Source organism: Neltuma alba, unplaced genomic scaffold, assembly GCF_004799145.2.
Source record: "Neltuma alba isolate B1F8T4 unplaced genomic scaffold, ASM479914v2 tig00011986_pilon, whole genome shotgun sequence".
Classification (NCBI taxonomy): domain Eukaryota; kingdom Viridiplantae; phylum Streptophyta; class Magnoliopsida; order Fabales; family Fabaceae; genus Neltuma; species Neltuma alba.
Window position 1 is genome coordinate 110276 of NW_021636559.1, and position 15449 is coordinate 125724.

Sequence of the window (15449 nt, forward strand, 5' to 3'; positions counted from 1 at the left end):
TGAAAAACAGCCAGAAAGAGCAAAATTAAAAATAATAAAAATCTCGAGAACACTTGAAGTACACAAGTAAAGCAACATATGCAATTGAAAATTAAAACATCCATTGACAAGCAAAAACTATGCATACATGTTTTCTGCTTTTAGAACATAGCAACTGAATCATCCAAGCAACCACAATCTATATTACACCATATCTTCCCAATGTTTTCAGGGTTTGTACTTTCAGAAATCTTATTTTTCTTCACTAGGTCCACCAAAGAGATAGCCCAGAGATGAGCCACCACCAGGGGCAGAATGGACCTTAGTTGAGGGTCGGTCCTGCAGCATAAATAACAATAATAATCAGCAATATATTTTTGTGGGGTGCTTCTTACAAGACATGCAGATAGCCAGAAACAGCATATTCATTAAATTAGATGTCTCACTCTAAACAAAGTATTACATCAAATGTAATGGTTTATTCCTTCTGATTGGAGAAAAACAAAATCATTTCATTTGCAGGTGCAAGAGGTCTCTCTCAAGTATTTAGAATTATATAAATGATAGTAGGGGAAACCATTGAACATGTGATCATCACTTGAATTGAACTGAAGCTGAGATTGCAGTATTAACTGATTCAAACCAAATGTCACCAATAGGCACAGAAAGCTTTTTCGATGACTCCACTATGGCAATTAAGTAAATTAACCATAGAACACAATGAAGAGAAGCCATCACACATATAAAAGTTCGAATTATGCTACCCACAGATAACGAAGTATTTTGATGTCATGCTCATCACTTTTTAAAACCCCTTTGACAGCAAATTATCATGAAAAATAAAATTAAGAAAAGAAGCAAATAGATGTAACAAGCAAACACAATACCGTAATGAAGTCGCCAGTGTTCTGGCCATCTACTTTGTTGCTGTGGATACCAGCAGGAGCCTGCTTATTCACATCTACTGGAGGGGAAGCTTTCTTTGAAGGAGGCTCGTTATTTACAACCTGTCCTTCAGCTGGGGCTGGGGCATTATTTTCCGCTGGTTTTGGAGCCTCTCCACTACCGAAAAGATAGCCCAGCGAACTCTGTCCACCACCACTACTAACTCCACGACCCATGCTCTTCGACTGTAAATTACAAGGTAAATTGAATATCCGTCTTCATGTAAATTGACAAAAGTAAAATTAACTGTTATAGAAGAACAAGAGAAAGGAAACAAATGAGCTAAGATAAATCATAATATGATTTCATGGAGGCAACAATCATTGCCAAGATTGGAAGGAGGATATCTTAACAGTCCCACAGGTAAACTTAATCCATGTCTGGCCTAAAATACGGAGAAGAGAAAATTTATAAGGTTTGATTGTGTTTGGGCCCTAATATTTGGGGGTTCAAGCAGGAGAGAGCGTAAACGACTCTATCTATTTCATATTCCCTTTTCGAATATTAGAGAAATACAATTTTTTTAGTAACTGCATTATAAGGTTAAGGCATAAGCACATAACTTTCAAATAGGATAGACAGTCCTCTTATCATTTTGAAAGGTATTCTTCACTATTTCCACAGAACAATCAGAGAAGTCTCCACCCTCCTTATCCTAATCCACTCTCTATTACTTTTTTCCTACTGCGCCTTTTTCACTAATACAAAATCCAATGAAAGTTTTTCCATCCTACTTTTCCTCCAACCTTTCAACCATCGGCAAGACAGACGATGGAACCGATTAATTGATCCTATCAATTTTCTTCACCTTTTCCTCTTTACATTTTACAGTAATGGGTATTTCCTTCCTTTAATATGAAGAAACCTTTCGTAACTCAATGACTCGATAATGCAAAGCCACCGAGCTTACCACGCATCGTACGAGCACAAACAGAAATTAGAGTGGACGCTCGACACTCCTCAAAAAATTAGAAGCATAAATACAGCGGCTGCCTAACAAACAATCATCTCAAAGTCACAACAACACACTTCTCACTAAGTGTCTCGCTGTACAAATTCAAAGAATATTCACAAAAACAAATCCGAGATCCTTGAGACACGGCAGACGAAGATCAAGTGAAACGCCCTTGAAAGGCATGTGTTACTTGCGGTGCCACGACAACAGCACAAACAAGATAAAAAGCCACAAATCTAAACCATAGACAGTTCTTGATCCGCAAAATAGAAAGCGAAAACACATTATAAATCATCAGTACCACAGAAATTCCATCAAAATTCAAGCAAACAGAAAGATGATGGAGAAGCTCATAATGAATGACAGTAACAAGAGATTCACAGATATTGAAACCCTAATTCAGCGGAAAATAATCAAAGAGCTACGGTGAAGAAGATACCAAATCCGGAAGAAAAGAGACGCTGTATGAGAGAGAATGAAGTGAAACCGTAGTGGGCGCTGGAGTGGCGAGGCAATGGAGTGTGCGCGTTGTAAATAAGCGTGACTACTACAAAACTTATGATTTACGAATTTTAAAATTGAAATCCGGAGCGGTGCTCATATTGTCTTAAAAATTAAGCGTCCTCGTTCGGTGCTCAACCATGTGCTTTTTGGTGCAATACAATCTAAAAAATTTAAAATTTAATATGAATGATTGAGATTTAAAATTTTTAACATATAATTTTTAATAATAAATTTATTTTTAAAAATTTTAATTATAAGATTATTTTTATTTTGAATTTTATATCTATTAAAATAAAATATTAATTAAAATATATAAAAAAATTAAATTTAATCTGAATCATTTAAAATCAATATAATGATTCAAATTAAAATGAGTACTCTATACTTATCATTGTAATGAGCACGGAATATGCTCCCAAAAAATTAAAAGCATTAATATAATTTGTAGTGCCTAAAATCTAACATTATTTTAGTTTTGATTCCAAAATTTGAAACTAATGGTTGTAGTTCCTCAAATTTGATTTTATTTTGATTTTGATCCTAAAATTTGAGACAAATGGTTTTGGTCTCTAAAATTTAACCCTACTTTGGTTTTAGTCCTTATTTCAATGAGTGAAAATCTTAGAACAAACCAAAATAAAGTCAAATTTTACGGACTAAATCCACTTGTTTAAAATTTTAAAGATCAAAATAAAAATAAGGTCAAATTTTCAACACCAAAATCACTTATTTCAAATTTTAGGACTAAAACCAAAATGTGATTACATTTCAAGAGCTAAAAATAATATTAACCCAAATTAAAATTAACAATTAACTGTTTACAGAAGTAATTAACTATTTGTAATTTGTTATAAATTACTCCTCTCATCCTAAATATAAGACCATTATACTAGTGTGTATAAGAGTCTTACATTTAGGGCCAAAAGAGTAAATATAAAGGTTGAAACTACATTTTGCCTTGTTTGGATTAACATTAGTGAAAAAAATAATGTTATAAATAGTTATCTAACATAATTTTTTTTTTATCATATTAGAACATCATATTTAAGATTGGAGGAAGCATTTGAATGTTTGATGGAAGTATGTGCTTTACATAGATTTTAAAGTGAGAATAATTTTTTTGATATTTCAATATTATTTGAACCAAATAATCCGCCTAACCACGCCTTTTGGATTGAAAGAATTATGCTTAAGAAACAAAATGAAGAGCTTTTCACAAAGAAAAGATTTAAAATTTTTGAAATTATTCATAAATTTCGAACAATAGATTTCAGCTTAACATGTCGAAAATGTTTTGGGAAACAAGAAATGGGCCCTCATTGGCCTAAGATCAGCCTACTACATGGTCTAGAAAAGGGCTTGGGAGAATGGATGCAGGAAAGTGAAGCTTCGAAAGTGATTACTCACAAGCTCGTACTCTTATTGGTGATCCTAACTTTAAATTCCTTGTACCAAACAAACAAATTGCTGAATTCCATGCTGATAGGGATTTCATTGAGGAAATAATTAAAAAAAATTATCCAGAGATTGACAGGTGGATATGCTTCATATCATCATAATGCGGGAGTTACATAATCGTTGCTTTTCGTGTACATCAGAAGGTAAAAATATCATTCCCTGACCTGACAAAATTCCTCGGCACTATCTTTTTCTATGTTGGTAGATGCTAATCCACCACTATACATGGGGTGAGCTAGATGCCAAGGATGATGGGTGGGGCCCTCAAAAGGAGAAGTACAACACTCAGACCAGTTACTTGAAGGGTTAGCTTGGCGGACTAGAAGCGTCAAAAATAATACAAGATCATTAAATTCTCCACAAATAACACCACCACATAAAAACTACCTCATGATGTATAGAAGTTTTATGAATGGCTCTCTCCTGGGCTTGCTTTATATGCTCCCTCCGCCTTTCATATAAAACAGATTCTTCCCAAGAACATAACAACATCGATGGATGTTATCCTTTTCAAAATGAAGCTGTTTTTGGGCTTGCTCCACATGTTCCATCCATCTTCCAAACAAGAAGAAACAGCTTCATCAGAAGGATTACCAACATCGACCGGGTGATTCTTTTGCAGGTGGACATCAACGAGTTCCATCCACAAATATAGGAAATGCAACTACTAGTGAAGGACTAAAATTACGCCTTCTTCTCTACAGAAATATTGCAATTGTTAGTCATTTTCACAGAAAACATCAATAGATAGGCTAAATTTAATAAACACCACCCATTTGGATCCATACCACAGATATACAAACAGGAGATCGCATGGGGGTTAATGGTCAAATTCAGAGTGTAATAGCACACCTGCGAGAAAAAAGGAAAATATATAAAAAGAACACTAATGCAGTTTACCAGTTCCGTGCCACTGCCAAGAATTCAATTCTGCACAGCATAATATTGAGGAGCCAGCTCAGTCAACCATAGGTAGTCAATTCTGGTTACATTCCGTATGTACTTGTTATTAGTTTGGACCAGTTCATTAAATATTATGCACTCTGGTTTTTGTTGAAATAATACTGACGAAGGGTGGATCTGCACCACCTGACCACTTGCGAGGGCCCTGTCATGTAGTTAGCCTTACTGTGAGTCTCTTTACAGAAGCAAAAGCAAGAGGGACAAGACAAAATCATAGCAGGTAATAATTTAACCAAAGGTCAAAAGTGATTGAAGAATTTCAAAACTTAAAAGGAACTCCCAAGAATGGAGTTTGACCTTGTCCGCAACAAATGGCAATGGCACTGTGAAGGGCCTGTCTAATAATATTTAAGGCAGCTTGCGATAGATTGAATACCTGTATGTTCCCTCTGGCTGCTTTACAGCCGCATTCAGGAAAAAGGAGGCAGCAAGGCATCTGCGGTATAGAAGCATATCATCTCCACAAGAAGCAACATGCAAACCCATTTGTTCAACATTCCCCAAAATTTGCCTGCAAAAAAACATCATCAACATGTGAGAATGTATCATGCCAGTAACATCGTAGAAAGAATGTCATTGAAGATAAGGCCTAAACACCATATACCCTACTTGTGAATGTCACGAGCATGCTTGAGAGAACGGCTATTGATAAAGTTTTCCTTGCACCACTTCCTCAGAGCCTTTTCACTTTTTGCATTACCCATTCCCATCGATCTCTTTTCTAGGAACTCATGAGATGCTCGATACACGTTAATCAAAGTCAGGTGGTCTCCTTCTGGACTTGAGAAGCATTTCATTGCAGTTCTTGCCTGGTCAAAAGGGTAGAAACACAACAATAAACTTAAATATATCAGCAGGGGTTAAATGTGGAGTAAGGAAATAGTTGAAGACTGAGATCTCTGTAATCAATTTAATGTATTTGAACTACCCACACAACAATTTCAAATATTGCCGTTATGTGGCCAATAGGTTAGCATAGTACATTATTCATTGATTCACTCTGATGTTCACATTCTGTCATCCAAGCATCAGATAAAAAATGATCAGAACAAATTAGGTTGTGTCATGACCAATCTTCTTACCTCTTGCAACTTGTCGCGAGGAGCATAAAATATGGATTCCACAGAAAGCATCGCAACAGTTATCAACATCTCCTCCAAGCAGTTAAACTGACTAGCTAGAATAAGAGCTTTGGAATAAATAGGGTCCAAGGGAAGCCGAGCCATTTGAATTCCAACTGGATCAGATAGTTGACAGTTATCCATTAGAGCACCTAACAAGAATAGCTGCTCCAATGATTTGATGATAGCTGCCCTGTTCAAACATATGAGAGACTTGAGCTTTGTCTAATGGTTCAGGTTGTAAAACTAACTTTTAGAAATAACAATGGCAAATATCAGTGAAGACCCATCAAGAATATTAATTCGGTTCTGCCGCATGATATATGACAGTTGAGAAAGCAGCACAAAGAAACAAAATAAGTTTTTAATATTTTTACTCAACCATTTATATAATCACTAATTCCACTAAGATATATTCACTAACATATCTAGTTAAAGGAACTGATCTGTTATCCAGGGGCGTCTTTCCAAACAGACCCAAGAAAAATGTTATCAAGGTTTGGCAAATAATGCACAAGTAAACTGGAAACAGCACCATAAATGCAAGGGAGAATTAAGAAGGACCACACTGAAGAGATTTATAAACGAATGAACCATTAACAACTCCACAAGCTTAACTACAGTAGCAGTTTTGTAAATTAAAGCATATGTTGATCGTTGATGCTGTAACGACAAAAATGTCTATGTCAATTTACAATATTGTACCCAAACTGATTTAACCTACACTTTACCAAGACGAGGATAAAAAATAAAAACTTACTAAAAAAAATTGCAAGCACAGGACTATCAACAAACATACAAAAGGGAAGCAATCAATCAAAAATTCTCAAGTGATTTTCACCTTGAAGGTTTCTCAATGAAATCAAACCCTAGTATGTCATCAACACCTAAAGCCTTAAGCTGCAAAATGACATTGGAGAGGTTGCATCGCTTGATCTCTGGCTTTGTAGAGTCCTCAAGTTTATCAAATTCACTTTCTGGATAGAGACGAAAACATTTTCCTGGTCCTTCACGCCCTGCACGCCCACTAGTATCAAGAAGTCAGTAAGCAATCTGAGCCATTCAATCAATACTATTTTCCTTATCCATCAATTTAATTGAGCTAAGCTAGCTTACAGTAACTATTGCATAAAACCAATGTAAGTTGGAAAAGAGACCCAAATGAGCCACCGTTCATGATGAATGTGTTCAAAAGTTAATGGAGCATAAAATATTGTGCATTATATGCAAGCAATAATAAAATTGGATGTGTATCAGCTTACCGCCAAGTAAAACAACAAAATATCTTTCAAAACACTAATGTTACATCCACACCCCCAAAGACCATGCCAAACAATACCATGTATTACTTGGAATGCAAAAGTTCACTTCACTAAACTGAATTTAAATTAAACGAAAGAAGCAATCCTGAGTTAAGCACTTAAGTGAGATAAAGTTGTTTGATGTTCATTCATTGAACAAAATAAAATAACACTAGCAGCAACAGTCAACCATATGAAATGCTCCCAAGCATAAATGCAGCAACACACCTCCTTTGCAGAGCCTGGGACTTTGATGTAGGTACTACAACCAAAGATTCCATTCCTTTGCCAGGGTCGTAATTGCGTGCTTTAACAAATCCAGGATCTACTACATACTTGATTCCAGGGATTGTTACTGATGTTTCAGCAATATTAGTGGCCAGTATAACCTTCAAGAACAGTAGAGCTGATTTATAAATAAAGTACGACAATATGGGCAGGAAGGGAAGAAAAAGGAAAACTCCTGATATATTCTAAGAACAAATAATATGATATTGTTTCTAGATAAAAATCACAAGTTAATTTAAACATTAAAATATATGATAATTAACATAAAACAGGTGCTACTCAAGTTATAAAGCAGAGATTGCTGTGCACATCCACCAATTACCACTGTCAGCTTGCAGAGAAGACATAATACCAAAAGGAGAAGTGATGAAGATTAAAAAAAGGAGATAAAACATTAGAGGTGATGGCAAAGATGGAAAAAGTTTCTGTGGTTCTTGCAATACAGTTTAAAAAAAAAATGAATGGCAGTTTAGTGCACAGAAATTCTGACAGGAGCATACGGGTAAATTAGCTAGCTAGCAGCAATGATACAGATAACACAATCAAAGTGATTCAATGATGAAAGCAGTAGCAAAGAAGTTGCAAAAAGGATATTGTTAAAGCACGAAACAGAAGTTGAAAATCGTTCAAAGGATGTCGAATTGAAAGTGATAGAAATGCCATATACATTGTATACTTAAGGGTAAAAGCAAGTTATTCTGTCCTATTAATCAACAAAGAAAAGGAGGGATTACAATTATACAGACAAGTGCCCAAAGAACTTCTAGAAAGAAAATTTGTATATCGGAAATAAGCAATGCACAAGCATATATGACTGCCCTAAATATATCGAATTGAACCAGCATTTAATTATTATATGAAGATGATCACCTAGATACCTTACGAAATCCAGATGGAGCTGGTGCAAATACTCGCATTTGCTGCTCAGAAGGAAGGGCAGCAAATATAGGCACAGTTAGCAGCTTCTGGCTGCTTTCAGGTAATTGCTTGAGTCGCTCATTTATTAATCGTTCAATAGATTCGATCTCTTCTTGGCCAGTCAGAAATACTAGTATATCACCGGGGCCCTCCTCCAAATGAATCTATAAAACCAAAGACCATGAACTTAAGCAACAACACCAAGAACTTCATTTATGAGTCACCATCATAATGAGTCCTAAAAAATATATGCAAAGTTAAGCCTAACAACTCCGGTTGATAATTATTTTTTGACGTAATTATTCTTTTGAATTGTTCAACAATATTAAGCCTAATAATTTGAGTGACTGACATGACAAAGTAAACAGGCTAAAAAGAACGATACATCACAAAGAGAGATTGATGAAGACTTGATAGCATGAGATACTAAATCCCACAATGAGTAATATGGGAGGCTCAGGAAATTTAAGTGGGTTGATTCTCCTACCTCAACTTCTTCTTAGATGCTCATCAACTAATACTAGAGCTAGGTTGTCGGCGGCTCTAAAGAGGGTTAAGATTAGATAGTATGGGATACTAAGTCTTACGTTAAATAGTATAGGATACTCAATGGGGTATTTAAGTAAGTTTTTTGGAGTAGGGTTCCACATCTCACTTTTGTACCCCGTCAAAGAATAAACTGCAACTAAATACTAAATATGAACATTGCAAATGAAGGGTTTACGTGCCTATAGCCCTATACACTTAAAAACTTCTAGCAAAGAAGACATAATTAAATAACATAGACTAAGCAAACCAATAACCTGGAATATCGTTATCAAGGAAGCATCTAAATAATCTGCCTCTGCATGGCGAGTATAAAATATATCAACAGGAAATTGTCTCCCTTGGACATGAACAGCTTTTGCACCACCAAAGTACTCAGAAAAAAACCCGTGCATCAAGACTTGCAGACATGATGATTAGCTTCAGGGGAGCATATTTTCTGTTATTGTGCTTCCTAAGAAAACTGCCACACTGACCACCATTTTCCTTCTCCAATGAAATGCCACTCTTTACATTCTTGTTTTCAGAATTACGTCTCTGATCATCAGAAACAAGATTTGAACGAGCATATTGTACACTTTTAAGCAAGCCCATCAAGACATCAGTGTGGACAGTTCTCTCATGAGCTTCATCAACAATTATAACAGAATACCTAGAAAGAAATGGATCCAATAATGCTTCCCTGCAAGCACAATAAGAGGCACATCAGCATTTTTAGTAAATTATATTTTTAATAGCGCAACAAAACATGTCATATGAAATTTGCTCGACTGCTTTAAACCACATATCCATCTTATAAACTATTAAACAAGATCATATAGTCATGCCCTCACACCATCCCATTTATATTCTGGAAAGCCAAATAACAAGGAAAATTGTATGATATGAAACTGATAAATTACACCCAAGGCCCAAGGGTATTAATCAGTAAAATAAAATCCAAAGTTGTGCAAAGGTTCTACCTCAGAAGCAATCCATCTGTCATGTATTTAATCCTCGTTGAACTTGAGGTAGCATCGTCAAATCTAATAGAATAACCAACCTTTTGGCCCAATTCAACACCACATTCCTCAGAAACCCGTTTTGCCACAGTAACAGCAGCCACACGCCGAGGTTGTGTTATCCCAATAACTTTTCCATCATTACAAAATCCAGCATCAAACAGGAATTGGGGGATCTCTACACAGTTTAATGCAAATCATATAAATTATCAAAACATGTTAATCATATAGGTTTTATCTAGCTTCTATATTCCAATAAACAGATAGGAAAATCATAAAGCTCATAAATAAAAATAACCATAATATTTATAAGGATAAAATGTAACCTACGTGTGGTTTTTCCGCTTCCAGTCTCACCAACGATTATCAAAATATCATTCTTTCGGACCTCCTCAACAAGTCTTTTCTCAACTAAATGGCAACAGTTAGAATAACGTGTTAAGTTTATGAGGAAAAAGAATTGACGACGTAAAAAGCACCAAAAGTAAATCTGGACCCAATACCTGAAGCAATTGGAAGAGACTTTCTTTGTTGTAAAATCTTCTGTCTCCTGCGTAACAAAGCATATTTACAAATAATGTCACGGCAATCGAAATAATAAGGCCCTAAACCTATTTTGACTCACTCGCAATAGAAACTGGTGACACAACATTCAAACATTTAGCTCAACTAGCTCTGAACGGAAATTCCAACCATGATTAACTTCTCAGCTGGATTCTAAGAGAAAGATTAAATTTTTCATATTTACAGAAAATTTTACCGGGCAGGGAAATCAGTTTGACGATTCTGATTTTCATGGGATAATTTACTACCCGGCTTCTGACTGCCGGTGAAGTTTCTGAATCCTCCTTGAGCCATGGAAGGCATCACACCAAACAGCGGCACAGCTTGAGTGAGCTTTTAGGAGCTAAGCAGACGTTCAACAGAAAAATGCCAATAAATAAATGTTAAAGACGGTCCACTCATCACCAATTAGCATGAAAAAGAAAATCCATAAATACTAAGAGAATGCGGCTCCACTTTCAAGCCCAGATACTACAGACAGCCAATCAGCCAAAGAACGAAGAGGGGGAGGAGATGAGAGAATGAAGATTTACCTATTTGAGAATTAAAAAGGGAAATAAAGAAGAAAACGCTGTCTTGACTCTTGCGTGAACGTCGGCGTCTCGCGGCTGCTGAGTCCTACTGTCGGAGAGGGGAAGGGAGGGAAAAAGGTCGAGAAGACAAGGGTGGGAAGCTTGTGCTACGGCCCGGGGGAAGGACTAGGTGTGAGCAAAGTCGAGGTTGCGAGTTGTGAGAGTCACGAGTGTCAGAAGTGCTTAATAGGACCAAAACATAGCTTGAAGAAAGGAGAATATCAGAATAGCTTTTGGCAGAAAATTGATAAAATTTATTGTGATAATAAATTTTAAAATAATAGATTTTGGGGAAAAAAAGTGATTTTGATAAAGCACAAATATTTGAATGGTTGGTATCATAATGATTTTTTTATGTACAAATTATTAAAAAAGATATGGGTTAATATGATAATTACATAAAAGATATATTTTATTTTATATTTTTGTTTGAAAAATGAATTTGTAAATAATATATGAAAAAATATAATTAATTAATATTATCTCTGATTTTTAATATAACAGCTAAATGAAATAAGATTTTAATTTACTTTGCCTAACTCATTTATCCATTTTTTTTAAAATAGTTCTCATATTAAATTACATATGTTAAATGTTTCATCAAATAATAGTCTCAATGCACGTTATTAACAAGTATTTTAGGAAATACAATTTATATTTATTATATATAACTAATTTAACTAACTTTTTTAATATTAATAAACTAGTTATGTAATTTTTATATTAAAGATCGGAGGTAATAATTGACATGTGTATATATATTTTTAAAAAATATAATATTAAAATATATTTTTATATCCCAAATCATCGTTTTATACATTTAAGAGCAAAAACAAAAAGAATTCATTTTACGGAAAATCATGATTTTATACTCCAAACCATAGTTTTTAATTTGAAAGTGATTTTTCAAAAAAGTATGCAATCACTTTCACTTCCAAACCAGATTTGTTTTTCTACACAAACACTTCGTGAGACGAGAGAGGCACAGCTTTAGCAAAAAAGAAATTTGAAATAAATAAATAAATATTATTTGGGCCGCTGTCTGCCCATTTGAGCCCGCTCATTTTGTGTTGTGTTTGGGCGGGCTCAAATGGGCCCAGTCAATCCAGATTGTAGGTGAATGGGCCAAGTAATGGGCCGCTTGCTCAATCTTACCCGTTGGTCGGGAAACAATTCCTGAGAAGGTTATTTTGATTGACACAAGCCGTGGATTAGAGATTTGGATTACTATGCCAAGAGAACATATGGCTAGCGTAGAGAAATAAGAGGAATTTCTCACATATGGATGGCCTCTAATGGGGCGTTGGAGTCTAGGAAGAAGTCAGTTTGGACTCTGGATGAAGAAAAAGCCATCCCAAACATGCTCCACCCTCTTTTCTTCACTCTGTGTAGAGCGTGCAGAGTGCAAGAGAAGTGAGAGAGAATTTTCGACTTGCAAAAGCATTTTGTATTCCATAAGTTAGAGGCTTCTGCCATTAGAATGCAGATTTTTATTTTTTGTTGAGTACATATATCTTCCTATTAAAAACAATTCTATTCAAGATGTTATAGACACCTCTTTTAGTTGGATTTTTTTTTTTTTGCTAAAGCATAGGTGTCCTCCTATTGAAAACAATCCTATTCGAGACACTGTCGGGCATTAAATGTGAGTACCTCTCCCAGTGAAAATTCGAATCTTGGTTCGTCACGTTGTTAGAGACTAGTCCCTTCTCCTGTATCCGATCCCTGTTGGTTGGAATTTGAATTTGATTTCATGCCACATGTCTTTTTTCATTTGGGTACTGCCAGATGTTTTTCTCTACTTACTTGAGGCCCCCCACCCCAAAAAATTAAAAAGGGAAAATATCCCATTGCGTCCAATCCAACTTTGCAAAGCATATCATCCGTGGGCCATATTTTTTAACAAAATTTCACATGGCCTATCCAACTTGTCCACGCTAACACATGAAGCTCGAAAAGTCCAGACAAGATGAATTGGAAACGCCTATTAATCAAGGGTTACTCGGAGAATCGTTTCAACATGCACTGATTAAACTATGATCTGATCCAAATAGAGTTGATTTTAATATTATGGTTTATATTTTATATAAATATTTAAGGGTCACTTTTATCCGAAAAGGATTTGTTGAGCAGCTGTGTCAACAAACAAAAAATGACCCTCAACTTTGTATAAATCATGCATGCTAATCTAGAGAGCTATGCTAGCCATTGCTTAGAATTTAAAATAAATAATACTTTTTGTCCTAATTATAAGAGCTAATTGATTAATTTGAGGAGATTAAGAAAAGAAGTTAAGTTAGTTATTTGTCATAAATGGATGTTGTCTTTTCTAAAATATTCTTGCTCATCAAATATATTGGTTAGAACTATCGTTGTTAAAAGGATTATCTTAGAAAAAATACATAAATATTAGAGACAAAGTGGATTGGGGTCTTATATTTAGGATTAAAATAAAAATCAAATGAGGTCCTATATTAATGACCGGAGACAATATTATCTTTCTTCGATATCTATTATAATTATAAGTCAATTCTAATTTCAAGATAAAGCTAAAAGGATGTAACGTTATCTGGAAATAAAAAAATAAAAATAAAAAAAGACTTCCAAATCCACCCACATTTAATATCACAAGTCACATCCTAAAGTCATAAAATTCATCATTAATGAGATTTTAAATATGGTAATATTCAAAAAATAATAATTAATACCTACTCAACGACCTAAACGTGTCACCATGCATAAATAAATATCTGTAATATTTTAATTACTGTTATTCGTGTTAGGTAGGTGCTGCAAATTTTCGCATTTTTTTTTCCCAAAGAGGTTCACATAAAAGAAGGTGACCCTTAATAATGAACTTTTTAATAAATGTTATTTTTGTGTGATGGCATTAATTGAACAGTTTTTATCCATACACATAAGATGCAATAATTGGGCATAAGAATTTGGTCAGAGATCAAGATTACGTGTCACCCTATCTTTTATATGAAGGCATTGCCAATAAAGCTCCATGATTCAAACTTTGAATGTTAATTGGAGATCTGCCAGCTCTTTAGGGATTAAGTGGTTTGTTTATTTTTGTATTATTATTATTTTTTGTTTTAGTGCATTGTGACTCTGCAATATTCGGATCACATGCGTCGTCATAATTATCAAATCCCAAACATACAAACATGTTTAATCATGATTGCATCTTTATTAATTTAACATATTTTATTGATATACTGCATACCTAATTAATTATTCTCTTGTGCATATAGAATAGATATATTCTCCTATCATCGATATGAGGACTTTAATAAGAAACGATGTGTAAATGTCTCTGTAAACACCTTTTGAGTCTGGAAATATATCTTAATCCCAATAAACTCTTGAGACTCAATTTACCTAAATTTTTCTATATATATATAAGAATAGATATATTCTAGTGAAGAAAAATTAAAATTCTTGTTTTGTGATAATTTACAAGGACACATTAACCTCGAAGATTCCAATTTACTTTTCCATAGAGAGTAAGGGTCCGTTTAGATCAGCGATTGAAAAAGTAGCTTATGGAGAAGTGAAGTTGATAAAAGCTAAATTGGATAAGTTGAATTGTGTTTGGATTGGAATTTAGAAAAGCTAGTTTGCAAAAGTGATATTGGTAAAAGCTTACTTGGATTATAGTTGAGTAAAAGTAAGTTTGGTTGTAAAATGACCAAAATGGGCATGAATTTTAATAAATAATGAAACATGATAAAAAAATGATTTAACATAATACAATAAAATTAAAATAATTTATTACGAAGAAGTCAAATTTAATAAGTGAATTAAATTTTAAAATTTTAGAGAAATCATAAAAAAAATTTTAAATATAAAAAAATGAATTGACATAATACAATAAATTTAAATTAATTTAATATAAAGAAATAAAATTTATTGAGTAAATTAAATTTGAAAATATCAGAAAAATGGAAAAAAAAAATATTGCAAATTCTCTCAACTCCATATTTAGTTGGCCTCCAGCTCCTCACTTGCGTTCTGCTCGCTTGAAAAATTAGAATATGAACAGCGATAGTCCAGTTGGCGAACTCCTCCTCTCCCAGCACGTTGAAGATGATGATCAGTGGCTTCAAAGTCCCCTTAAAAGCCCGATTTCATAAGCTAAAAGCAGAACCATCCTACTTATTCAATCGGGCTTAAAAATCACAACTTTTAACTATAAGTGAGATTGGTTAAACGCTGAACCAAACATCCTATTTACTCCCACTGAGCTTATTTTCAATTATAAGCCACGTTTGGGCCAGCAAACATTGACCCAAACAGGCACTAAATGCCAGTACTTATGTTAAGAG

The 15449-nt window shown here is 34.4% G+C and overlaps 1 protein-coding gene and 1 pseudogene across 1 annotated transcript; both read right to left on the reverse strand.

Moving 5' to 3' along the window:
* Positions 1-2416, reverse strand: LOC114720471 (protein SPIRAL1-like 1). Its single transcript, XM_028906117.1, has 3 exons — positions 2319-2416; positions 867-1109; positions 1-318 (listed from the first exon to the last, which is right to left on the reverse strand). Exons 2-3 carry the CDS (start codon positions 1098-1100, stop codon positions 232-234), a joined length of 321 nt encoding a protein of 106 aa, XP_028761950.1. The 5' UTR covers positions 1101-1109; positions 2319-2416; the 3' UTR covers positions 1-231.
* A 1741-nt stretch (positions 2417-4157) lies between these two features.
* Positions 4158-11235, reverse strand: LOC114720465 (pre-mRNA-splicing factor ATP-dependent RNA helicase DEAH10-like; annotated as a pseudogene).
* Positions 11236-15449: the final 4214 nt, after the last annotated feature.